This window comes from Lithobates pipiens, unplaced genomic scaffold (assembly GCF_037356315.1).
Source record: "Lithobates pipiens isolate NorthernLeopardFrog02 unplaced genomic scaffold, aLitPip1_a1.2 Scaffold_16, whole genome shotgun sequence".
NCBI classification, from domain to species: Eukaryota; Metazoa; Chordata; class Amphibia; order Anura; family Ranidae; genus Lithobates; species Lithobates pipiens.
In genome coordinates, this window is record NW_027507748.1 from 584,958,028 (window position 1) to 584,983,338 (window position 25,311).

General features: G+C 41.0%; 1 protein-coding gene across 3 annotated transcripts in view; it reads left to right on the top strand.

The window, feature by feature from the left end:
- The window catches only part of MAP3K12 (mitogen-activated protein kinase kinase kinase 12), a 217,749-nt gene extending 197,018 nt beyond the window's left edge, over positions 1 to 20,731 (top strand). For all 3 annotated transcript variants that reach the window (XM_077483830.1, XM_077483832.1, XM_077483831.1), the window contains 3 exons: positions 1,325 to 1,395; positions 8,993 to 9,266; positions 11,414 to 20,731. In XM_077483830.1, coding sequence (XP_077339956.1) covers positions 1,325 to 1,395; positions 8,993 to 9,266; positions 11,414 to 11,488 — 420 coding nt within the window. In that variant the 3' untranslated portion in view covers positions 11,489 to 20,731. The remainder of the gene's footprint in view (positions 1 to 1,324; positions 1,396 to 8,992; positions 9,267 to 11,413) is intronic.
- Positions 20,732 to 25,311: the final 4,580 nt, after the last annotated feature.

The window sequence follows — 25,311 nt, forward strand, 5'->3', positions numbered from 1 at the left end:
GACATTTATACAGTAGTCAGTGCATTTTTATAGCACTGATCGCTGTATAATTGTCACTGGTATAAAAAATGTGTCAAAAGTGTCCGATCTGTCCACCGCAATATCGCAGTCCCGATAAAAACCGCTGATCACCACCATCACTATTAAAAAAATAATAATAAAAATGCCATAAATCTATTTGTAGCAAACCAATCAATATACACTTATTTTGATTTTTTTTTTACCAAAAATATGTAGAAGAATACATATCAGCCTAAACTGAGGAAAAAATTTGTTAAAAAAAATAAAAATAAAAAAATTGGGATATTTATTTTAGCGTAAAAGATAGTGTTTATTATCAAAATTGTCACTCTCCCTTTGTTTATAGCACAAAAAATAAAAACCGCAAAGGTGATCCAATGCCACCAAAAGAAAGCTCTATTTGTGGGGGAAAAAAGGCGTCAATTTTGTTTGGGTACAGTGTCGCACGATTGCGCAATTGTCATTTAAAGGGACACAGTGCACAATCGCAAAAAATGCTCTGGTCATTAAGGGGGTAAAACCTTCCAGGGCTAAAGTGGTTGTTGTACACTGAGCCTAGGAAGAATTCTGAATAAGTTCTGGGGTCACCCCACATTCAGAGTACAATCTGTCCCTTTTATATGTTCTTTTATGTCTAAAGCTGTTCAGAACTATTACCCATTCAGTGAGTATTTTATATTGCGGAAGAAATACATTTTTATGGTAATTTTTTTGTATTTTTTTTTGCGTGAAATACTTTAATAAAAAAATATTAAAACACAAAACAAAAACAAGAAAACAAAACAAAACTGTAGCTCCATAATATGAGGTCTTGTTTGGGAATGTTGCAGTTCTCAGACCCTTAAGTAAGTGAGAGCGAGAGGGTGGGCGTTTACAGGCATGTGAGAGCGCTTGGATGTATGTTGGTTTTGTCTAGGTGAACCAGTGAGGAGTCTTGAAGTTGTCACAGTGTGAGATTTCCAAGTGTAGTTTAGAAAATAAAAGTTTAGTGTGCATTTTGTATGACAGGCAAAACCTCATAGAGAAAAGTGGTGGGTGAAAAGTGCATTTGCATTTTCAAATTACTTACAAAATCTTCCATCCAACAGATGGATACCATCAATGCAATTGACACCACAGTGCCAACGCCCATATGATGCTTCAGGTACCATTAGTATGTGTACCTTCCCAAAGGCCCAACATTAGAGGAGCACTATGTGGGCATGAGGTTTTTTTTCTTTTGACACTTGTATGTATGGAGCCTTATACTAATGTCTGTAGACAACATTGAAAAGTAATTCTAAGTCATTTGTTTTTTTGTCAGAAGCGAGGTGTGTCCTCTGAAGAGGAAGAAGGAGAGGTGGACAGTGAACTGGAGGTGGAAAGAAAACAAAGGTAAGTGATCATGGTCTTAGAAGGTGGTAAAAACAAGCCAAAGGTTTTGGATTTTTCTTCACTCTTCCGGGCATTCCACCTACAGTGTGCCAATATAAAAGTTTTTGTATGATACATTTTTACATACTTATTGAGGTTGATTTACTAAAGGCAAATAAACTGCATACTTTGCAAGTCCATTTTCTCTGGAGCTTATTAAATGAAGGGAAGCTCTGCTGACTTCCATCATTCAATCACGTGCAAGCAAAAGTGCTGTGTTTTTTGTTTTGTTTTTTGTTTCTTTGCATGTGATTTGCAGTCTTTGCAAAGTGAAGCTTCACTTTATTTACTAAGCTCTGGAGCAACTTTCCTTACAAAGTGCACAGTCTATTTGCCTTTAGCAAATCAACCCCATAGTGCCATAATTTCAGCACTCTGTTTCATATACAAATATATAGGATTTTCCCTTAGTAGCTGTCAAAAAGTGCATTTATTTAATAATCTTTAGGGTTCAGTGATCTAACCAACAGACCTGCTTTAAAATAAAGGAACCAGTAACTCACGGCTGCATTACTAAGTACAGTTATGCTCATAAGTTTACATACCCTGGCAGACTTTATGATTTCTTTGCCATTTTTCAGAAAATATGAATGATAACACAAAAACATTTCGTTCACTCATGGTTAGTGTTTGGCTGAAGCCATTTATTATCAATCAACTGCGTTTACTTTTTTTAAATCATAATGGCAACAGAAATTACCCAAATGACCCTGATCAAAAGTTTACATTCCTTGGTGATTTTGGCCTGATAACATGCACACAGGTTGACAGAGAGGGGTTTGAAAGGCTATTAAACCATCCTCACCTGTGATCTGTTTGCTTGTAATTAGTGTGTGTGTATAAAAGGTCAGTGCGTTTCTGGACTCCTGACAGACCCTTGCATCTTTCATCCAGTGCTGCATTGACATTTCTGGATTAGTCATGGGGAAAGCCAAAGAATTGTTGAGAGGCTCTGCGGGAAAAGGCAGTTGAAATGTATAAAACAGGAAAGGGATATGAAAATATATCCAAAGAACTGAGAATGTCAATCAGCAGTGTTCAAACTTTAATCAAGAAGTGGAAAATGAGGGGTTCTGTTGAAACCAAACCATGGTCAGGTAGACCAACTAAAATTTCAGCCACAACTGCCAGGAACATAGTTCAAGATGGAAAGAAAAACCCACAAATAACTTCAGGTGAAATACAGGAATCTCTGAAAACATGTGGTGTGGCTGTTTCAAGATGCACAATAAGGAGGCACTTGAAGAAAGATGAGTTGCATGGTCGAATCGCCAGAAGAAAGCCATTACTACGCAAATGCCACAAAATATCCCTCTTACAATACACCAAACAGCAGAGAGACAAGCCTCAAACTCATTTGGAGTGATGAGATCAAAATTCAGTTTTTTGGCCACAACCATACTACATTTGGAGAGGAGTCAACAAGCCTATGATGAAAGGTACAGAGGTGGATCGCTGATGGTTTGGGGATGTGTGAGCTACAAAGGCACAGGAAATTTGGTCAAAATTTTTGGCAAGATGAATGCAGTATGTTATCAAAAAATACTGGAGGAACATTTGCATTCATCAGCCAGGAAGCTGCACATGGGACGTACTTGGACATTCCAACATGACAATAATCCAAAACACAAGGCCAAGTCGACCTGTCATTGGCTACAGCAGAATAAAGTGAAGGTTCTGGAGTGGCCATGACCTCTCATGACCTCAAAATCATTGATCCACTCTGGGAAGATCTCAAATGCGCAGTTCGTGCAAGACAGTCCAAGAATTTATAGGAACTGGAGGCTTTTTGCCAAGAGGAATGGGCAGCTTTACCATCTGAGACGATAAAGAGCCTCATCCACAAATACCACAAAAGACTTCAAGCTGTCATTGATGGTAAAGGGGGCAATACACGGTATTAAAAACTGGGGTATGTAAATTTTTGATCGGGGTCATTTGGGTAGTTTCTGTTGCCATTATGATTAAACACAGTTGATTGATAATAAACGGCTTCAGCCAAACACTAACCATGAGTTAAAGCGGGAGTCCGCGTTTTTTTTTTTTTTAAATCCAGCAGCTACAAATACTGCAGCTGCTGACTTTTAAAATAAGGACACTTACCTGTCCAGCGCACCCGCGATGTCGGCACCCGAAGCCGATCTCTCGATCGTCTCTCAGGTGCTGCCGCCGCCATCTTGGGTATGGGAATCAGGAAGTGGAGCCTTGACTCGCGCATGCGCAATAAGGATGGACCCGCTGCCTCTGGGATCTGTGTGTTTCCCAGCAGGCAGCGGGGGACTTTCGGAAAGGGGCGTAATCTACGCCCCTTTCCGCAGAGAGCTATCCCGGAAGTGGGTGCAGATACCTGTACTGTACAGGTACCTGCACCCCCCTCCCCCCTGAAAGGTGCCAATTGTGGCGCCGGAGGGGGGTAGGATTCCAATGAGCGGAAGGTCCTTTTTAGGGTGGACCTCCGCTTTAAAGAAAAGTTTTTGTGTTATCATTAATATTCTCTGAAAAATGGCCAAGAAATCATAAATTCTGCCAGGGTATGTAAACTTATGAGCACAACAATACAAGTACAATAAGCAAAGACTCCATGCACATACACAATAGAACAAATTAGAATGTTAATGTTTGCTAATTCATATTAGTTGTTCCATATATATGACACATATACACTATCCACAGCCAGACAGCCAGCGGCTCACATACCCTCCCCCTCTGCTCAGACCTGTGGGAAGTAGCACAATTTGCCAATATACAGCCAATGAGTGTCTATCCATTAGCATTCTATTGTTGGATTCCTGACCTGTATTTCCCACAAAAGTCTTAGGCTGGCCATATTTTATACAATTTTCTGTTAGATTTACCAAAAACATATAATATGAGGTCACACCTAAACACTTTGAATTTGTAAGCTATCAGGCAGGCCTTTGCACTACAGTGTTGAAGGTAAATCTAAAGGAAATTGAATAAGAAAATTGTATAATGTATGGCCAACTTTACAGTATGCCTCTTGGGGCTCTTCTCTTAAAAGGACATTCGCACATACCACTGCTCCACGGGCAGTACCTCACATTCAGTGATTCTCTCAAAGATACAGAAGCAGGCTTCAACATCTCCTTCAGAGACAGCTTCCATAATGTGCTTTGCAAGAGCTGGCGAGGTCTAGACATCTGCTCGTGCCACCATCTGCCTCTCTAACAGAGCCTGTATCCGCTGCTATAGAGACAGGTTCACTTGCTATTGTGCCTTCAAAGAGACCTGGAGGGCTTTAGTCAGCTGTTGCATCTGCTCAGCAGTTAAAGTGATTGTATAGATCACCTTTTAAAACAACCCATTCCGTTTAAAATAAAAATAAAAGGCAAAACGTTTTTGTTTAGATATGAAAAAACATTATAAATACCCTTTTCCCCTTTTTAATAAGTGATCACATTCCCTCTGTTGTCAACTGCATAAAAGCTGGGGGAAGGAGAAGCAGCAGCACACTGGACTTCCCACTGAATGGTTGTGCAGTGGAGGGGGGCCTCAGGACATGTCTGATCATTGGAGAGTACACTATGTTCTCAGCATAGCTAGAGAACTGACCACGCTGTGATCACCTGTAGTTTGGTCTGTTTTTAATAGGAAAGCAAGGGGACTGGCAGGAACACCAGGGATTTTGCACAAAGGAAGCAATAAAAGGGCAACAGGATACTTTCTCACACAAGTGCATGGTACAGCAGGTGTTCAAATCGTTGAATAATGCCTCAGACGATCTGCACATGTGCATTAGTGACGTCACTCCAGCTGATCTGCTGATTAGCTGGTGTGACGGCAACACTGCGCATGCGCAGATTGTCGGAGGCATTATCGGACTATCTGCAGTAATCAACAGGTCAGTGGGATAGTCAAGAGGGGTGTTGTTTTGGAGCATGCACAGTAGAAAGAGTTAGCAGTGGGCAATTTGAAGGGAGAAGCTGTAGCCCATCTCCATGGTACTAGCGCAGTGTATTGTGAAGGATAATGGTGGAGGGGAGCTGAGGAAGAACAGTGCAGTGACCGGTGTTCTGTCGATTACTCACGCTTTGCTGATGGTTGGATAATGCCTCTGACAATCTAAGCATGCGCAGTGTTGACGTCACGTCAGCTGATCAGTAGATCAGCTAAAGTGACTTCACTGCTGCACATGCGCAGATCGTCAGAGGCATTATCTGACAATCTGCAGTAATCGGCAGAACATTTCAGGACTATGAAGTGTTGGGGTAACAAGCGCTTTAAGGGGGCTGTTTCTTATTGGTTAGCATTACCTCTCTTTAATTTATAGCTGTGCGTGTCCCAGGGTGGGTGCTTTGTAGTATAGAGTAAGGTACCTCGCTGTGAAGAGAGAGCTTGATGAAGCAGTGTGGCTTCCACATAGATTTGTAAATACATGCCACTGACACCTCTGCTTTTAATACAGGGGGTTGATTTACTAAAGGGAAAAAGGCTGTGCACTTTGCAAAGTGCAGTTGCTCCAGAGCTTAGTAAATGAGCAGAAACTCTGCTGACTTCCATCATCCAATCATGAGCAAGCAAAAAATTCATTTTTTTTGTTATTTTTCTTGCGTGTGATTAGGTACTCTCTGCAAAGTAAAGCTTTACCTCACTTATTAATCTCTGAAGCAACTGCACTTGCAAAGTGCACAGTCTATTTGTCTTTAGTAAATAACCCCATAGTGTCATAGTTGGCCTTGCACTCTTCTGTTCTGGCTTTGGGCATTAGTGTCGGACATGTTAAATAAAGCAGACTTCTGTTTTCATATAAGGAGCTTCTAGAATAGATAAACGTAGGACTTTCACATGACCGATCCGTTCAGGTCCGCCTGTCAGTTTTTCAGACGGACCTGAACGGATGCTCCATAGACCTCTATGGAGCATCAGATGTCAGCGGTGACATGTCCGCTGGCATCCGACCCACTCAAATCCGAAAAAGTGTGACGGAGCAAAAACCTACTTTTCCATCCGTCATCGGATCAGGTGACGATGCACTCTGCGGTCCGTCCTCATCCGATCTCCCATAGGGGAGAGCTGCGCTCTGACAGGTCCGTCCCTCACAGTGTGCAGAGACAGAACTGTCATCTTCCTGCTCAATGGGGATCCACGGAGCGATCCCCGCTGAGCAAGCGGATATCCACGGGACGGATCATCGCGGATCTGCCCCATGTGAAAGAGCCCTTAATTAACATTTATGCCTACATTGGAATAGGGAAGCAGGTATTACACAGACCAGGACCTGGCACTTTAACCACTTGACCACTGGGCACTTAAACACCCTTAATAACCAGACCAATTTTCAGCTTTTGGTGCTCTCACATTTTGAATGACAATTACTCAGTAATGCAACACTGGACCTATATGAAATTGTTATCCTTTTTTTCACACAAATAGAGCTTTCTTTTGGTGGTATTTAATCACCTCTCAGTTTTTTATTTTTTGTGCTATAAAAGAAAAAAGACCGAAAATTCTGTAAAAAAATGAATTTTTCTTCGTTTCTGTTATAAAATTTAGCAGATTAGTAATTTTTCTTCATAAATTTTGGCCAAAATGTATACTACTACATATCTTTGGTAAAAATAAGTACAAATTGGTGGATATTATTTGGTCTTTGTGAAAGTTATAGAGTCCACAAGCTATGGTGCCAATATCTGAAAATTGATCACACCTGAAGTACTGACGGCCTATTTCAATTCTTGAGACCCTAACATGCCAGAAAAGTACAAATACCCCCCAAATTACCCCTTTTTGGAAAGAAGACATTCCAGGGTATTTAGTAAGAGGCATGATGAGTTTTTTGAAGTTGTCTTTTTTTCCCACAATTCTTTGCAAAATCAAGATTTCACAAAATTGTCATATTATCAGTTTATTTCTCACACACAGCATATGCATACCACAAATTACACCCCAAAACACATTCTGCTATTACTCCCGAGTACGGCGATACCACATGTGTGAGACTTTTACACAGCCTGGCCACATATAGAGGCCCAACATGCAGGGAGTGCCATCAGGCGTTCTGGAGCACCCAGGCCAATTCTGACATTTCTCTCCTACATGTAAAAATCATCATTTATTTGCTAGAAAATTACATAGAATCCCAAAACATTATATATGTTTTTTTAGCAAACACCCTGGAGAATACAATGGTGCTCGTTGCAACTTTTTTTTTGCACGGTATTTGCGCAATTTTTCGAATGCTTTTTTTGGAAAAAAAAACATTTTTTTGGGAAAAAAAACACAGTAACACAATTTTTGGGAAAAAAAACACAGTAAAGTTAGCCCAATTTTTGCATAATGTGAAAGATGAAGTTACGCCGAGTAAATAGATACCTAACATGTCACTCTTCAAAATTGCACACGCTCGTGGAATGGCGCCAAACGTCGCTACTTAAAAATCCCCATAGGTGACACTTTCAATTTTTTTTACTGGTTACATGTTTTGAGTTACAGAGGAGGTCTAGGGCTAGAATTATTGCTCTCACGCTAACGTTTGCAGCGATACCTCACATGTGTGGTTTGAACACCGTTTTCATATGTGGGCGGGACTTACGTATGCGTTCGCTTCTGCATGCGAGCACATGGGGACAGGGGCGCTTTAAAAAAATTTTTTAAAATAACATGACGCCGGTTTGTTTACAAGTGATCGCTCCGTCATTTCACGGAGCGATCACGTGGTAAACGGCCGCGATGAGCGGCTGTTTACTGTGATGCGCCGGGTCCTATGGACCCGGCGGTCACGGATGCTCTCGAGTGTGCGCCACAGGGGGCGCACGAGAGCGGAATTCTGGGAGGACGTCATATGACGGCCTCCCAGAGTTAAACAACCGCCCTGTAGCTGTCATTCAGCTATGGGCCGGTTTTTAAGTGGTTAAGTCTGGGTTCACACATGTGTGGTGCATATTGAAGCTCAGGTTTGCCTGTGAAGAGAAAACTCAGTTGTTCAGCATTTCATGTCAGTTTTTGATCAGTATCAGCTCAGGATTGCTTCAGTATCAGCTCAGGATTGCGTCAGTATTTTATCCTGTTCACAACAGAACACATCTGCGAATCAGATGCTTGCCCATAGAAGATAATGGGCCTGAATTCGCACCTGAGCGGGACCGCACTGCCTAGAAAATGCACACGTTTTTTGTGCAATGCAGAGTGCAAATGCACCGCAGATATGTGAACCAGCCTCATTAAAATGAATGTATTTTGAAGTGTCCTGCGAATTGGATGTGGTGTAAGCCGCATCTAATTTGCATAGGTGTGAACGGGGCCTAAACAATGTTATGTCTGTGCCTGCTCCTCTTATTACATTAGTACACAGAGCAAGACGGGCTCCTACTACATACATTATAGGAGAAGAACCTGTTCCAGATATGCTTAGATGTTATATGTCAAGGAAGAAGAATTTTCACATGCAAATTCTTCTTTCAAATTGTTGCTTTTCTAAGTTCATCCTAAAAACAGACTGTTTCTATTTTTTTTTTTTCAAGAGAAATGGTGAATGTGTTGTAAAACCTAAAGTGTCCTGCTCAGTTTAGTATATTGATTGTTTGATGGTCCTGTGCAGGTGGCAAGCAGGGATGTCCCAGCATCAGTCTCCAAGTTCAGAAAACCTATCAGATGGGGAAGAAGGGAACACTACAGACCTTTCTCACAGTGTCACCCCTGATGTGCTCAGCACCAACACGGATGAACGTCCAGATGAGCGCTCAGAAGACCTTGCATCCCAAAGCTCAGAGCCTCCATTGGATCTCCTGACCCAGTCTGATGGCCTGTCTGAAAAAGAAGCTGTAGTGCAGAAGGTGAAGACACAGCTTAGCAATGAACAAACAGCAGCAGAGGTAAGCTATAGGAAACAAAATCGGATGAAATGATCCAGGGACATAACGCTGAATTTCATGCAGATATAAAAACATTGGTTGTTTTTAGCCTCCTGTAATCCTCTACATAGCTGGACTTTGTGACTGGTAGAATGAGGGCCAGCACTAAGAACCAATAAAGCTCTACTGCTCCGTACATGTGTATACAGGGAACATGCTAACAGGAGGAGAGAGCAGAGTGAATAGAATAGCTCAAAAGCCAGTATGCTAAGCCGCTGCAGCACCAATAGTATTCAGAGACAGAATAGATTGGAGGCACAGCTCCCTGGCACCGTGGCTGGTGATTTTATTGGCTGCAGGATAGTAAGAGTACTGTGTACAGCTTGTTGCTACCCCTCAGATCAAAAGACTGGCAATAAAGAATCAGAAATATTTGGCAGTTCTCTGTACTGTAACTTGAAATCATAGGATGCTGTAAGAAAATTAATGGGACCTCAATGAAAAAAATAAATAAAAGAAATTCAACAGCCCGCTTCTATAACATTGACAGCCATGGGCCTGTTGCACAGATAAAGCTGTTTGTTTAGTGTTGGTGGTCAGAAGTTTATAGCACACCAATCATGCATTCAAAGAGATGTATGGCCAAAGCTTTTTTGACCATAGTTCTCTTGTGGGTCACAGGACTGCACTTGCTTGTGCTCTACTCTGACCCAGAATCAGCCCATAAAGGGATTGAAGAAGTCTTGTGTAGTTTATATGTTTTTCTTGTACTTGTGCACTTTGATTTTCTCTAAAATGAGAATTTGTATTATTATGATTATAGTAAGGACATTTGATTTAGGCTATAGTGAGGCAAGGAAAGATGTAATAAGATCTGTTTATTCTGTAAATAGCTAATATGTCAACTTTACATAAATAGTAATAGTATGGTAAATAAATACACTCACCGGCCACTTTATTAGTACACTTGTTCAATTGCTTGGCAACACAAATTGCTAATCATCCCATCACATTCCAGCAACTCAATGCAAAAACCGGCTGATCTGAGTATTTCAAAAACTGATGATCTACTGGGATTTTCACACACAACCATCTCTAGGGTTTACAGAAAATGGTCCAAAAAAAGAGAACATATCTAGTCAGCAGCAGTTGTGTGGACGAAAATGCCTTGTTGATATCAGTGGTCAGAGGAGAATGCGCAGACTGTTTCAAGATTATAGAAAATAACTACTTGTTACAACTAAGTTATGCAGAATACCATCTCTGAATGCACAACACATCAAACCTTGAAGAAGATGGGCTACAGCAGTAGAAGACCACACCGGGTGCCACTCCTGTCAGCTAAGAACAGGAAACTGAGGCTACAATTTGCACAGGCTCACCAAAATTGGACAATAGAAGAATGGAAAAACATTGCTGGTCTCGATTTCGGCTGCAACGTTCAGATGGTAGGGTCAGAATTTGGCACAAACAACATGAAAGTATGGATCCATTCTGCCTTATATCAAAGGTTCAGGCTGGTGGTGGTGTAATGGTGTGCGGGATATTTTCTTGACCCACTTTGGGCCCCTTAGTACAAACTGAGAATCGTTTAAACACCACGGCCTACCTGAGTATTGTTGCTGACCATGTCCATCTCTTTATGACTACAGTGTACCCATCTCTTGCTAGCTACTTCCGGCAGGATAATTCATCATGTCCCAAAGCTCAAATCATCTCCCCACTGGTTTCTTGAACATGACAATGATTTCCCTGTACTCCAATGGCCTCCACAGTCACCAGATCTCAATCCAATAGAGCACGTTTGGGATGTGGTGGAATGTGGTGGAATTGGCATCATTGAGGTGAAGCCGACAAATCTACAGCAACTGCATATTGCTATCATGTCAATATGGACCAAAATCTCTGAGGAATGTTTCCAACAACTTGTTGAATCTATGCCACAAAGAATTAAGGCAGTTCTGAAGGCAAAAGGGGTCCAACCCGGTGTAAGCAGGGTGAACCTAATAAAGTGGCTGGTGAATGTATATAGTACCTGGAATCCAGAACCCAGCTTTTCTCTATAGAACTTGATAGAAATGTCTAGTTGAGTTGTAAGAACCTTCTTTTATACATTCAATTTAATATGAATTCCTGTTGTAAAAGGTCATTTTTCTTTGTGTCCACAGAATGTCGTTCTGTACGATGACTCTGACTGCGATAGCGCGGAACTTGATCATTCGCTGACTGCAACGACTTCATGATTCCAGAGTAAAGATACCTCCTGACTGTATATAAAGGAAATATTTATATAAATATTATCTATAAATATAATACATAATATGTGAATAGACTGAGCCACACCCCCAAACGCACACATCCTTCATTTCCCACCCAATGACAACACATACACAACCCTTCGCTCACCAAGCAGGGGATCAAAAGTTTGGAAGCACTGGAAATACAAGCCTGCACACCAAAGCAGACCAAGACTACTAAATGATGAATTCTTGCCTGTTAATGGGAGTTAATGGGCACTGATGTTACTGCGTTTCACTGTACAACTACAGGGGGGTGGTGTGGTTTAAGCTCACAGATTACCTCCTGTCATCGATGAACCACGCCAGGTCTTTAAAATGTTACTGTTAAGCAGGACTGGTTCAGTCATTGTGGGACTCAATTTAAAGGACCACTGCAGTTTAAATTTAAAAGTGATCCCATATGAAGTGTCATCTTGTAACATTCACAAATGTTTTTACAAAATTAAATGTAGATATTTAACACTGCATGCCTAATTTGTCTTCTGTACTCTCCCACAAAAGGAGAAGAGGCTTGCCGCACTCTGTGGACCTCTGTTTTGGCATACATATAGAAAAAAAATCCTCCACTGAAAACAGAGTAACTTCAGTTCTAGCAAAAGTCAAAAAGAAAATTCCATATGCATTTGTGAATGTTCTTTTAGGAACATTAAATATTGTAATTTAGCTGCAGCTGTTTTTAGAGGACCACCACATGTGCATTGCCTTTTTATAGTAAATCTAAAGGACATAGCCTGCAGAGAGACTCTGTCAAATAAATACTAGAGGCAAGCCATGAGTGTCCATAACTGTTGCCCTAAGGAAATGTCTGGTTGGAGCTCACTGGGGGGGGGGGGGGGGGTGCATTGTACCAGCAAGCCCATACCAACTCCCTGCCTTACTAATGTGGTTGTCAACAATCTACCACTTTGTTCCTGTCATCTTCCCTATTATCACCAATTGTGAAAAATGGTGGCGCTCTATCAGATTTCAACAATACTGGCTTCCTAGCTTCTAGCAATAAAATCATCGAAAATGGGGTGAGAATTAATTCATATAACCTCCATGTCAGATTAATTTTCACATCTAAATTTCTTGTTTGCTTTAAATCCAGAAATGTTTTTGGCTTAAAGCTGATTGAAAACAACAGTGCATAATGCTGTCCACACACACAGTAATATTCAAGCAGTTTTAACCATTTTTAACAAGCTTTCCATTGCACAGACAGCCAAATGGATCCAAGAAAATTACCACCAGAGCTATAAATCATTTCCCAGTGCTGATAAAAGCTGTTAATAGTAGTGGGTTGCAATCAAAAACGTGTAGAAAATTGTTAAAGTTCCCTGAGAATTGTGCTTCTCATGTGAAACAAGTATTTCCTGATGATCACGAGGACCAGGGCAGAGCACTTCCATACTACTCACTCAGGTGATCCCCTGAGTAACACAGTGAAGCACTCCCATACTTCCCGGTGATCCCCTGAGGAATAAGGTGGAGCATTCCCATACTTCCCCCATGATCTCCTGAAAACCCCAGTTAAGCAACTCCCATACTTCCCTGATGATCCCCTGAGTACCACTGTGGAGCACTCTATTATTTGCCTAGTAATCCCCCGAGGAATTTCCCTGACGATCCCCTGAGCACCCTAGTGAAGCACACCCATACTTCCCCGATAAATCACTCAGGACTGGGGTCAAGCCATCACATGCATCTATGTTTGCCTGAGGACCAGGGTGGAACACTACTATACATGCCAGATGATCCCATAAGGACCAGGGAGGAGCACTCCCATACTTCCCAAATGACCCCCCTGAGTATCACAGTAGGGCACTCATATGCTTCCTTGATGATCACCTCACTTGGCCTCTCACCCAGTGGGGCTCCTCTGTGGCAGTACAAACTACACAGGCAATATGCCTACCTTGGACATCTAATAATGTTCACAGATATATATGTAAAAGTTTGCACGTCTTTGCAGCACTTAAGATATTTGATACTTGGGTGCTTGTATATTGAATACGTTCTTATTTTTATTGTCCAGAAGCCTGATGTATATAGAGAAAAGAAGAACATGCTATGTGGCTAGGGGCACATTTAAAACATGTAAAATTGCCCAATCTATCTAAATCTGTTTGTGTTCGATTGGGCATTGGCTAAGGCACAGATTAATGTGGCTGGATAAAAGTTACACAATTTATCAATTCATTGCATGAATTGTATGTATTGTTCATAGATAGTGTCTATAAGCCAGTGACTGAACATTCTGCTGCTTCTGGAACAATGCAAAATATACTGTTGTAATATATATCCTACATGTACTACTTCCGTAGGCTGCTGCTATTTCACTACTGGTGATATACTGTGAGCTACTATTGTGGGATTAAGGGCAAAGTCAGACAAACTATTTTACATACAACTGAATGGTAACCAGGGATATTTTTTAAGTATCACACAAGTGTTGATTGTAGTGATCAACTTCCTAAAATGCTATGTGCAGTATTTTTGGCTCATGTGATAGATGACTCCCAAATCATTCCAACACTGAACTAATACAAAAACATTCAGTACTGCCTTTAAAATTGCCTGTCTGACATTACTGGCTATATACACATTATGGTATAAGTGACCCTTTAATCTCTTTCTCATTGTATTTGACATCAAGCCTCACTGTATACGGTGTTCTTGAGCAAATCGTTTTTTGGGACTATGTTGCAGGCTTTCTTACTTGGAGATCTTGCCAGTAACAGCACTTCCTGTTCCAGGCTGACGACGTTGACCCACTGCTGTGTTGTCAGCTTGTCGCCAATGCTCCTTCCTGTAGCTGTTGGGCTGCCTATCAGTTCTTTCATAGAGGCAGAACACCCAACTGAAGGCTTGATTATGGCAGGCTGACAACAGGAAGTGGTGTTGCTGTCAGGATCTTCAGGTAAGAAACCTTATCACACAGTCACTAAAAACGATTTACTTAAAGCTAGTTCAGCCACTGTGAAAAGTGTGCAGGCATACTATGAGTTAAGTTCAACGACCTGCTTGCCACCTAGACTTTTCTCTGTTATTTGCATCTGACAGGTTTATGGTGTGGAGGAGACACTTGGGACTCTGAGAGGAAAGAACACACCTCAACTCTGCCTGCCCCTCCCCTCTGCTTCCCATTCACAGAAGCCTTTGTATTTTGTGAATTAATTCACACAATAGAAAGGCTTCTGTGATTGGACAGATAGAGGAGAGGGGCAGGCATATCAGCTGCATCAACTCTGCTGCTGAAGGAGCAGAGCAAAGCAGCTGAATTCCTGTAGTTGAGCTTTATGGAAACTGTAAACAGTACATGACGTAATGTGAAACATTCTGAAAAATAGGTATAGGGTTACATATGCCTTAAAGTTGTCCTTTTAAAAACAGCTTGACCGTAAATACATTTTTGTATGACTGTCAGATACATTCCATGCATTTTAGTAGAATCTCATAAGCAATCATTGCAGAAGTGACACAGCCACTCTTGCAATGGAAATCTGTGACAGTGACAACATTTACTATTCTGGATCAGGTTCAAGAATTTGTTCCTTTCTCCACAGAATTCATGATGTTAGCTGTCACACAAATGCTATCCCGATGTGTATATTTGCCCATAAGTCAATTTTTAAAGGAAAACACACAAATAATTTTGTGCTTAGTAGAGAATACTTAGAAAACCTTGCACATGTAATTCTATTTACCTGCGGAGCCTTGTTGTGCAGATCAATCACAATAGTGTTCCCCCAGCGATCACTTTCTTGCCAATGCTGTGTCTAATGACGCATTTTGCCAATGTGTCTATTGACGATTTTTTTTTAATATTCTCCAGTGCAGTCCTAAAGAGGAGAAGCCCGCTGGAGGAGTTCACAGCAGAGTTCCGGAGGCAAATAAACATCGCCCCCTCTCTTTTGAGTTTTAGGGGTTATCCATTTCTACATTGGTGATGTCAAGAGGACAGTTTTTAGCTGGTTTCTATGCAGCAATGTAAAATGTATTTTTCGTATGCCTCAGGGTAAATGGTATTTGATGACAATCGCTTGAAAGATATTTTGTTAATGTAGCATAATGAGGTACAATGGTCACTAACTATACTGTGAAAAGGTATTTTATAGGATTCACAGCTGGCTATCTAATGGTGGTTACAGCAGTTAAGAAAATTTAAACTGGCAGGGGTCTTGAGTATATTTATACTGTTAATTTGTTCTGTTTTCTGGGAGGCTTTGAACTATATAAATTAGTATATTCATTCCTTAAGAAGTGTATATACTTCATTTCTATTTTAAGCATGACTTTGATTGTAAAATATGTTAAGTTAAAAGATGCCCTCAAAGTGGAACTAGCTCTTGCAGCCAACTGTAGAGAAATATATATATATATATATATATATATATATATATATATATATATATATATATATATATATATATAATTTTTTTTTCAACAATTGCAGTGCATGATACTTAGCAATTCACTTGAATGGTGCCTCAGTGGTGTCATTAGTTCATAGATATAGTGAGTTGATGTGCACAGAATGGCTGATGCCACTGAATTTAGACAGCAGGTATACAATATTTCACAGTTAATGTACCCATCTGTAATTAACATTAGTTGTCCACACTATATAACTAATGTTTTGTTACTGTACAGCAGGTTACAGACAGAAAGGGCTTCCTCCTCACATCACAGCCATATCCACAGTGCTTAGTGTTCTTGTGTCTACAAATAGCTTGAATATTTATAGATGTGTTTGTGAATGTTACAAGAAGCTCATTTACATAACCGAAAATGTTTATTTTTTATTTTTACTGAACCTTTAAAAAAGTAATTTTGTGCAGCGGTCATCTTGTTACGAGATTCTTATTGGTGCTAAGCTCTGTAGATGTTTTGCATAAAGCGTTTCATTGAGGTCCAGTTATACATCCATAGAGGTTATATGTCCTGCCACATTTAATGGAGGCTGACATATTGTGGGTTGAACACATTCCGACTGTCAGGTCACTTGATGATATACTTGTTGCAAATAGTTGAAACCCATGAACAAAAATGTGAAATATTGCAGCTTACCGGTCCTGTGTGAAAAATGCCGGTTGATCTTGCCAGAAGAGCAGTGTCCTTGTAATTTCCTGTGCACTGAACTGATAATTGAGATATCGGCTTTCTCAGCTATCCTCTGTGAAATACAGATTTCCTCCTCCCTATGGTATGGAGTTGGGGAGAGGGGGAGGCATTTGTAGTACAAATCAAAAGTGCAGGCTAGGGTGACAACTCTAGGACAGGAAGTGTGTTACTGGCAGCTACCAATTACTGATTGGTGGATGGCTCCAAGAGATATTTGCTAAAACAACACCCAGATGTTGAAAATGTGCATGGATTCCAGATCTCATTGTTGGATTTTTCTTTTCGAAAACCGTTCATATATTCACCTGGCAGCATGTTCAGTACACTAATGCCGCGTACACACGACCGGACTTTTTGACAGCAAAGGTCCAATGGAATGAGTCCGTCGGACAATTCGATCGTGTGTGGGCTCCATCGGACCTTTGCTTGCCAAAAATCCGGCGGACTTTAGAAATAGAACATGTTTTAAATTTTTCCAACGGAACTCCGCCGGACCAAGAAATCCATTCGTGTGTGTGCTAGTTCGACGGACAAAAACTGACGCTAGGGCAGCTATTGGCTATGAACTTACTTATTCTAGTCCGGTCGTACGTTGACGCTAGGGCAGCTATTGGCTATGAACTTACTTATTCTAGTCCGGTCGTACGTCATCACGTTCGAATCCGTTGGAATTTGGTGTGATTGTGTGTGGCCAAGTCCGTTCATTCGGAAAGTCCATCAGAACTCCGCCGAAAGTCCGTCGGACCTAGTACATCGAAAAAAAGTCTGGTCGTGTGTACGCGGCATAAGACCGAGTACTGTCACAGTGGGCACTATGGCCTATTAGCAACACAGGCCAACAGGGCATAATTGCCACAGTTGTGGTAATTTGGCCATGAAGGATAATAAGGTGGATGCTCGATGACACCTTCTTGCAGGAACTAGGCCAGCAGAGCATTCTTCAGCACAGGGTGCTGGTGGATGGCAAGCTGTTCAAGGTGCTATGCTTAAATATTAAAATTGAGAAAGATATAACCAAGACTATATAACAATGTGCATTGAGTAGTGCTTGCAGAGTAGCTTGTAGCAGCCAATCAGCTTGCAGCAGTCTACATTCTAACTGGATGCCATGGCATATAGTACTCTGCTGGTTTGGCATTGGTGTATTTCCACAGAAAAATTAAGGTAGGAATGTAAGAAAGACATTACCAAGAATAAGCCCACATTCTTTTTTACATTGTCCCATTTAATTATAGAATATCTTTAGTATACAACATTGTAGACCTGAGTATCAGTGGGGATAGTAATTTAAAATCACCAAATGCAAGTGAAAAACTGAAAGTTGAGAAAACATTGGCTTTGCTTAGCTAATATAGAACTAAACCACATGTGCTGCTTTTATTTAAAGTGATAATACATATCATATAAATACCATTCAGGTAAAGACATTCAAGGAGTGCCAGGGCATAATAACTGCATAACGGGTTCAGCTCAAATCTTGGCTTTAAAGAAACATTCCTTAATATATTTTTTTTAATTTTTTAACAAAGGACAGAAAAAAGTCTGTCATGGAAAGATACTTTGTTTGACTGATACATGATTTTTTTCAGATACATATAACATATCAAAAGGACTATGGCTGTAAATGCAGCTGTGGATCTTTCTGGTCAATAAGCCAGCAGTTCTTGTGAAGCTTCAGAGATTTCCATCTAATGACTGACTTCATATCACTTTAATTTTACCACAACATTAACTATTCTGCTATCATACAAAAGTATTGAAAGTCCAGTAGCAGGCCTGTCCTCCTATGGTCCAGTTCAGAAGTCTTACATTACATCTTTCTTGTTGTGTCCATAGTTTGAAGATCTGCATAGAACTCAAAGCTGAGGTCCAGGTATGATCTTTATTGCATTGTTACATTAGTCCATATTTGGTAATTAAGCATATCCATTGCCGGGGGGGGGGGGGGCTACTGTGGCAGGGGGACAATAATTGTATCAGTCGTTGCTACTACAGTATTTACCACAATTTCCCAGGCCCCATGCCAAGCAAGCAGCTTCCCATCTGTATGTGACCACATGGGATCACCCGCCCAGCACTGCTGGCATTCACAAAAGGATTTGTATTTTTTTTTAATGAATACAAGACATTGGCTCCCTGAGCGAGGTGGGGCAGTGATGTCATAAACTAGACCTCAATCAGACAATGACTTGTATTCATTGAAATAATACAAAAATGGCTTTTTGTCAATGACGATGATGCTGAGCAAGTGACCCCCTATGGTCACTATGCAAAAGGTAAGCTTCTGCATAGTGGGTATGCACACTTACCCTGGTTCATGCAAACCATGTATGTATGCAATAAAGGTCATACCTAGCCTTTAGCTTTAGTTGCATCAAACTAGCACAGGGACAGATTTCAGCTTTGGCAAAACATGTTTAGCCATTATAAAGTTTTCTGGCGTGCACGGGGCTCCATCCTATAGAGCTGGGTAATTACACAGCAGATCCTTTAAGGGAAACCTGCACTGAAAGCAAATATAGGCTGCCACTGCTGACCATACCTTCCAAAAAGGCTTATTGCCTTGCTGCTATGTTGATCAGGTGGCTTTAATACTTAAAAAAAAAAAAAAAACTAAGCTGGAACAAGTATACTGATCATAAGTTTGATGTCACTCAACAATGGCAGTCCACATATTTATTTCAGTATAGGTTTTATTTAACACAAGGCATGCCAAAGTTATACAAAGACACGTCACCTCTGAGTTGAGTTCTTTTCATTCTATGTTCAATGGATATTAGAGATGGTACTCACTTACAGGTGGTTCAGATGGAGCTTTTAATGGATGGCCAACCACTATCCACATAGGTTTCAGTGAGGCCACCATGCAGTACGACATGAGCTCTGTTCAACTTGCGCAACTTGAGTATAGAAGATCTAGGACCAGAGACATAAGCATAGTCTCTGTGTACATGAAGCCAAACAACATTCTTCCTGGCAAGGATGAAAGCTAGAATGTAGGTTATAGACATCCTAAAATACCACACTCTGTCCCCAACTTAGAGCTTAGTACTCTGGAGATTGCAGTGTTGTGTACACTGCATGGTATGGTGTACTGGGCCAAAATATCCTTAAAATAAAGTACATAGAACCATTCCAGCTAAAATGTAGCTACCCTAAAACTTGTGATAAAGAATGTATTTATTACATAGACCAAAGAATAAAATATATTGCAGAAGACAAAGTGTAGTTTGAATATTAAAGAGTTACAGCATGTAAAGACACATGATCAGAATATATATGAAGATCTTACGTGTTTGTGTATGGATGAAATGTAGACTGCCAGGTATAAACTTTGGTCTGCAGGTGCATGAAGTAATTTCTTTAATACCGTACATATATTTAAATGGAGATTCTAATTATAGGGGAAAAGATATACAGAGGGATCCATCTTAATTATGATCACTGAAAACAGTTACATTCTCCATCAAATGTGTTCCCATAAACTGAAATTCATAAACAAATTTACCATTAAACTTCCAATTCAAGATTACAAATGACTAGTTGTACTGCAGGAAATATATAAGCACTGTTGGAAAGATGTGAACAACCAATCATATGTAATTTTTCTGGTGCTGTTGAGAAAAAAAATAAACAAGCATTTGATTGGTTGCTTGGGAATAAAGAACATTGCACACACTCTGTACATCACTTATTTTACTGAATAAGTAATGAGTGCTCTCATCTTTTAGATCAGTGAAGTTCTACCTGTATTACTAGGGGCAGGACAGAATGCTTCTTTACAACAAATAACCACATTTTCCATTCTGTATCCTACACTTGCATCCTATATCTTTCTGACTGCACCCTGGCTAGTACTACTCTCCTTTACGTCTTCAGAACAGACTTGTAAACACATACTCTTAGAAGATTTTGAAACACTCCCATAAGGCTGAATTCTTAATGTTCAACTCACAGTGCTAATCCATACCAGACTGGTGCATCTTAGTGTGTATGTATTACAATAATGGCAGGACCTTCATGCTGCCGTCAACCTACCCTTCACATTACCTATTAAAATCAATTTTGTATTTAAAATTACATGGGCTACTGTCATTTTTGTTCTCTTTTTATGTGACTCCTAAATGTAATGTCAACTGTAAAGGTTAATCAGTTAAAGTGACGCTACACAATATCCTTATTCTCCAAAAATAATCCATACACATCCATTACTTTATGACATGTTAATCTGCTTATCATTACATTGTTTGCTACTGTGTTTTTTTTTGCCTCTTTGTAACATCCTATGTGAGATTCCAAACCTCCCCTTTTCTCCCTCTCTTCTGCTTGTTTGAAACAAGTGGTATATGTTAGTTGTGGTCAAGAGCACTGCTCTGTGTACACTACAAATCCCATAGTTCATAGTTCCTAGTCCATCTTGACGGCAAGCAAGACAGAGTGTTTACATTTCTACATATATCGGGATCAAGAAGAATGAACACAGCCACCCTCCGACAGGAATTCCAATCACAGCAAATAAAAAATGGAATTTGTAGATTTGGAGGAGGCTTAGAGTATCAGGATGGGTTCACACCATCGCTGCATCTGGCTCACAGCAGGGGTCAGGTGCGTCCTTGTTCACCATTTCAGGTCCGAAATTTGCAATGGTGTGAACCCAGCCTGAAAGATACTTTTTTGCGTTAGGAATACATACTTCAATTTTCTTTTTTTAAATCAGAGTTTTGTCTCACTTTTAGTGAGCCATGGGTATGGGCAACAGATGGCTGTTGCATTCTGCTAAGTGCATATTTTGTTCTTGCTATACAAAAAAAATGGGTTTAGGGAAATTTAAGAATATTTCCATGGTTTTTATGCAATAAAATGATTGGTACAGCATGTTCCCGCTTCTCTTTATTCTCATGGGCCTTAAAGGCTTAAAGTGATACAGTGGATATAAAAAGTCTACACACCTCTGTTAAAATGTTAGGTTTACGTGATGTAAAAAAATGAGACAAAGATAAATAATTTCAGAACTGTTTCCACCTTTAATGTGACCTATAAATTGTACAACTCAATTGAAAAACAAACTAAAATCTTTTTGGGGGAGTCAAAATAAAAAAAAACTAAAATAAATAATGTGGTTGCATAAGTGAGCACACCCTCTTATAACTGGGGATGTAGCTCTGTTCAAAATTAAGCAATCACAATCAAAAAATGTTAAATAGGAGTCAGTACACACCTGCCAACATTTAAAGTGCCTCTGATTAAATCAAGTTCAGCTGTTCTAGTAGGTCTTTCCTGGCATTTTATAAGTCGCATCCTACAGCAAAAGCTACGGTCTGCAGAGAGCTTCCAGAGCATCAGAGGGATCCCATTGTTAAAAGGTGTCAGGAGAAAGGTACAAAGGAATTTCCAAGGCATTAGATATACCGTGGAACACAGCGAAGACCTTAATCATCAACTGGAGACAATATGGCACAACTGGACGTTTATCCAAAATTGATGAAAAGATGAGAAGAAAATTGGTCAGGGAATCTGCCAAGAGGCCTACAGCAACATTAAAGGAGCTGCAGGAATATCTGGCAAGTACTGGCTGTGTGGTCCATGTGACAACAATCTCCCATATTCTTCATATCTCTGGGCTATGGGGTAGAGTGGCAGGATGGAAGCCTTTTCTTATGAAGAAAAACATCAATGCCCGACTAAATATTGCAAAAACACATCAGAAGGCTGCCAAAAGCATGTGGGAAAATATGTCCTGGGCTAATGAAAGCAAGGTTGAACTCTTTGGCCATAATTCCAAAAGAACCAGACTGCTAGTTGGAAGCTAAATAGTGGGGAACTTGAATGGAGAGTGAAGAAGTCTTGCTTTTTGACTGCTGGTAATTGCTGGGTTGCATTTTTAGGTTCTTTTTGGGGCTTTTCCTTGTAGCTTTTTAACACCTTTTTAAACAGCTTTTTTTTTTCTTTGCTTCCTTCAGCTTACTAATTAAGGGGAGTGGTTAAATGGTCACAGGTGCTTGAGGCCTATATAACTTTCTGCAGAACTCATTGTGAGCCTGCTCACCTTTGAGCTTGCTGGAACTTAGACCTAGCGGAACTGGACTAAGTGGTGAGTTAAAAAAACAGAGTTGAAAACAAGAGGTTATAACAGGGGTCAAGTACCTGTGTAGGGTAAGTGTGTACCTGTGTATTGTAAGTAGAGGTCGACCGATATTGGTTTTTCTCTGGCCGATGCCGATATTTAGAAATCGCGGTGGCCGATGGCCGATATATGATGCTGTTTTTTTTGGGCCGATATGTTAGGCCGATTTTTTATTTTTTTTTCCCCTTCATCTCATAAAATCTAAGTTGGACACCTTTCACACTGGGGCGTTTTTCAGGCGCTTTTGGGCTAAAAATGTAAATTGCCTTCAAAACGGCTCCCCTGCAGCCTGTGTGAAAGCCCGAGTGCTTTCACAATGAGGAGATGCGCTGGCAGGACGTTTAAAAAAAAAAATCCTGCAAGCAGCATCTTTGGAGCGGTGTAAACCGCTCCTCCACCACTTCTGCCCATTGAAATGAATGGGCACCACTGCTGAAGCGCATGCAATGTGATTTTCCAGCAGCGCTTCACTGCCCCACTAGCAGCCGAATAGCGGGGCTAAAATGACGGTAAATCGCTGCTAAAACTAGCAGCGTTTTACCGTCATCGCCTGCCCGCTCCAGTGTGAAAGCAGCCTTAAAGCGGAGGTCCACCCTAAAATGGACCTTCCGCTCATCGGAATCCTCCCCCCCTCCGGCGCCACAATTGGCACCTTTCAGGGGGGAGGGGGGTGCAGTTACCTGGATAATCCAGGTAACTGCACCCACTTCCGGGATAGCTCTCTGCGGAAAGGGGCGTAGATTACGCCCCTTTCCGCAAGTGCCCGCCCCCTTCCGCAAGTGCCCCGCTGTATGCTGGGAAACACACAGATCCCAGAGGCAGCGGGGACCGTCCTTATTGCGCAGCGCGACTCGCGCATGTGCAGTAGGGAACCGGGAAATTAAGCCGAAAGACTCCATTTCCTGATTCCCATACCCAAGATGGCGGCGGCAGCACCCGAGTGACGATCTAGAGATCGGCTTCGGGTGCCGACATCGCGGGCGCGCTGGACAGGTAAGTGTCACTATTTTAAAAGTCAGCAGCTGCAGTATTTGTAGCTGCTGGCTTTAAAAAAAAAACAAAAAAACGCGGAGTCCCGGTGGACTCCCGCTTTAATAAGTGATGCAGAAAATTTCTTACACATTTATTAAACAAAACAAACCTTCAATCAGTTCACTTGTATGTATAATTTAGATAAAAAAAAAAAAAAACAGGTACTCAAAACTTTTGGACGAAAAAAAGGGATAACTTTACTGTTTTCGTTTTTTTTTTTTTTTAATCTCTGTATTTTTTCCAAAATAATTGTGTTTGAAAGACCTCTGTGCAAATACCGCATCACATAAAATATTGCAACAACCGCTATTTTATTCCCTAGGGTCTCTGCTAAAAAAATATATATAATTTTTGGGGGTTTCGAGTGATTTTCTAGCAGAAAATACAGGATTTTTACTTGTAAGCAACAAGTGTCAGAAAAGGTTTAGTCTTTAAATGGTTAAACTGAGAACTCTACACAGGGAGTTCAGTCCATTGAAGAAGAAACATTGTATCTCTTTGATCTTTTCTTGGCAGACTGCCCAGAGAGGAGGAAAGTCCTTCACTGATAAACTTCAGGCAACTTACATTGACTTCTATTACAGATATTATTGCTTTTTTATCAGCACAATCGGCCGATGCCGTTTAATTAAAAAATATAAATATATATCGGCCGGCCGATATATCGGTCAACCTCTAATTGTAAGTACAGGAGTGCTGCAAGTGCACGGGGCTGTATTGAGTATTAGTGTCAGGTAGTACCTGTGTATTGTGAGTACCTGAGTGTTGTCTGAGTAGTGTGTGTGGATCGTTAGTACTACTGTATTGTGTGTGTGTGTGTGTGTGTGTGTGCGTGTGGATCTGCAAGTGCCAGTGGGTCAGCGAGTACCTGTGTATTGTCTTGTTGAGTACCGGTGTATTGTTTTGTTGAGTATTAGTGTCAGGAAGCTAGTTGTTAAGTAATTTGGACAGGGTATAATCCCCAATCCTCATTAAATTAGTAGGTACGATGCCCGGTGGGTGTGGAGATGAGACTCTGTGTGCGTCATTTATGCGTTCCTTGATCATTCGATCAAGGGCGAATACTGCTGTGCAAAATGTAAGCACATTGTTTCCCTGGAAGCCCAGGTTCTGAATCTGGGGAAGCAACTGTCAGCACTGAGAAGACCCTCCATACTAAAGGAGAGCCAGGAACGTACACGGAAGGGGCCAGCGCAGAGGCGGGTGGAGACAAAGAGGTGCAGGCACTAGCAAAGAGTAGATGGGTGACGGTTAGGAAGGGTAGAGGAGGTAGTGCCATGGAGGCAGATCCAGGGATGGAGCATCCCAATAAGTATGCACTGCTGGAGCTGAGGGACTCTCCAAGCTACCGAGGGAAGAACTTCTCCAGTGGGAGTGGGGGGGGGGGGGGGTGGAGTGAAAGGAAAGACAGATTCTGGTGGTAGGGGACTCAATTCTTAGGACAGAGAGGGCAAGCTGTAACAAAGACCTGAAGCGCCCAAATATATGTTGCCTACTGGGCGCT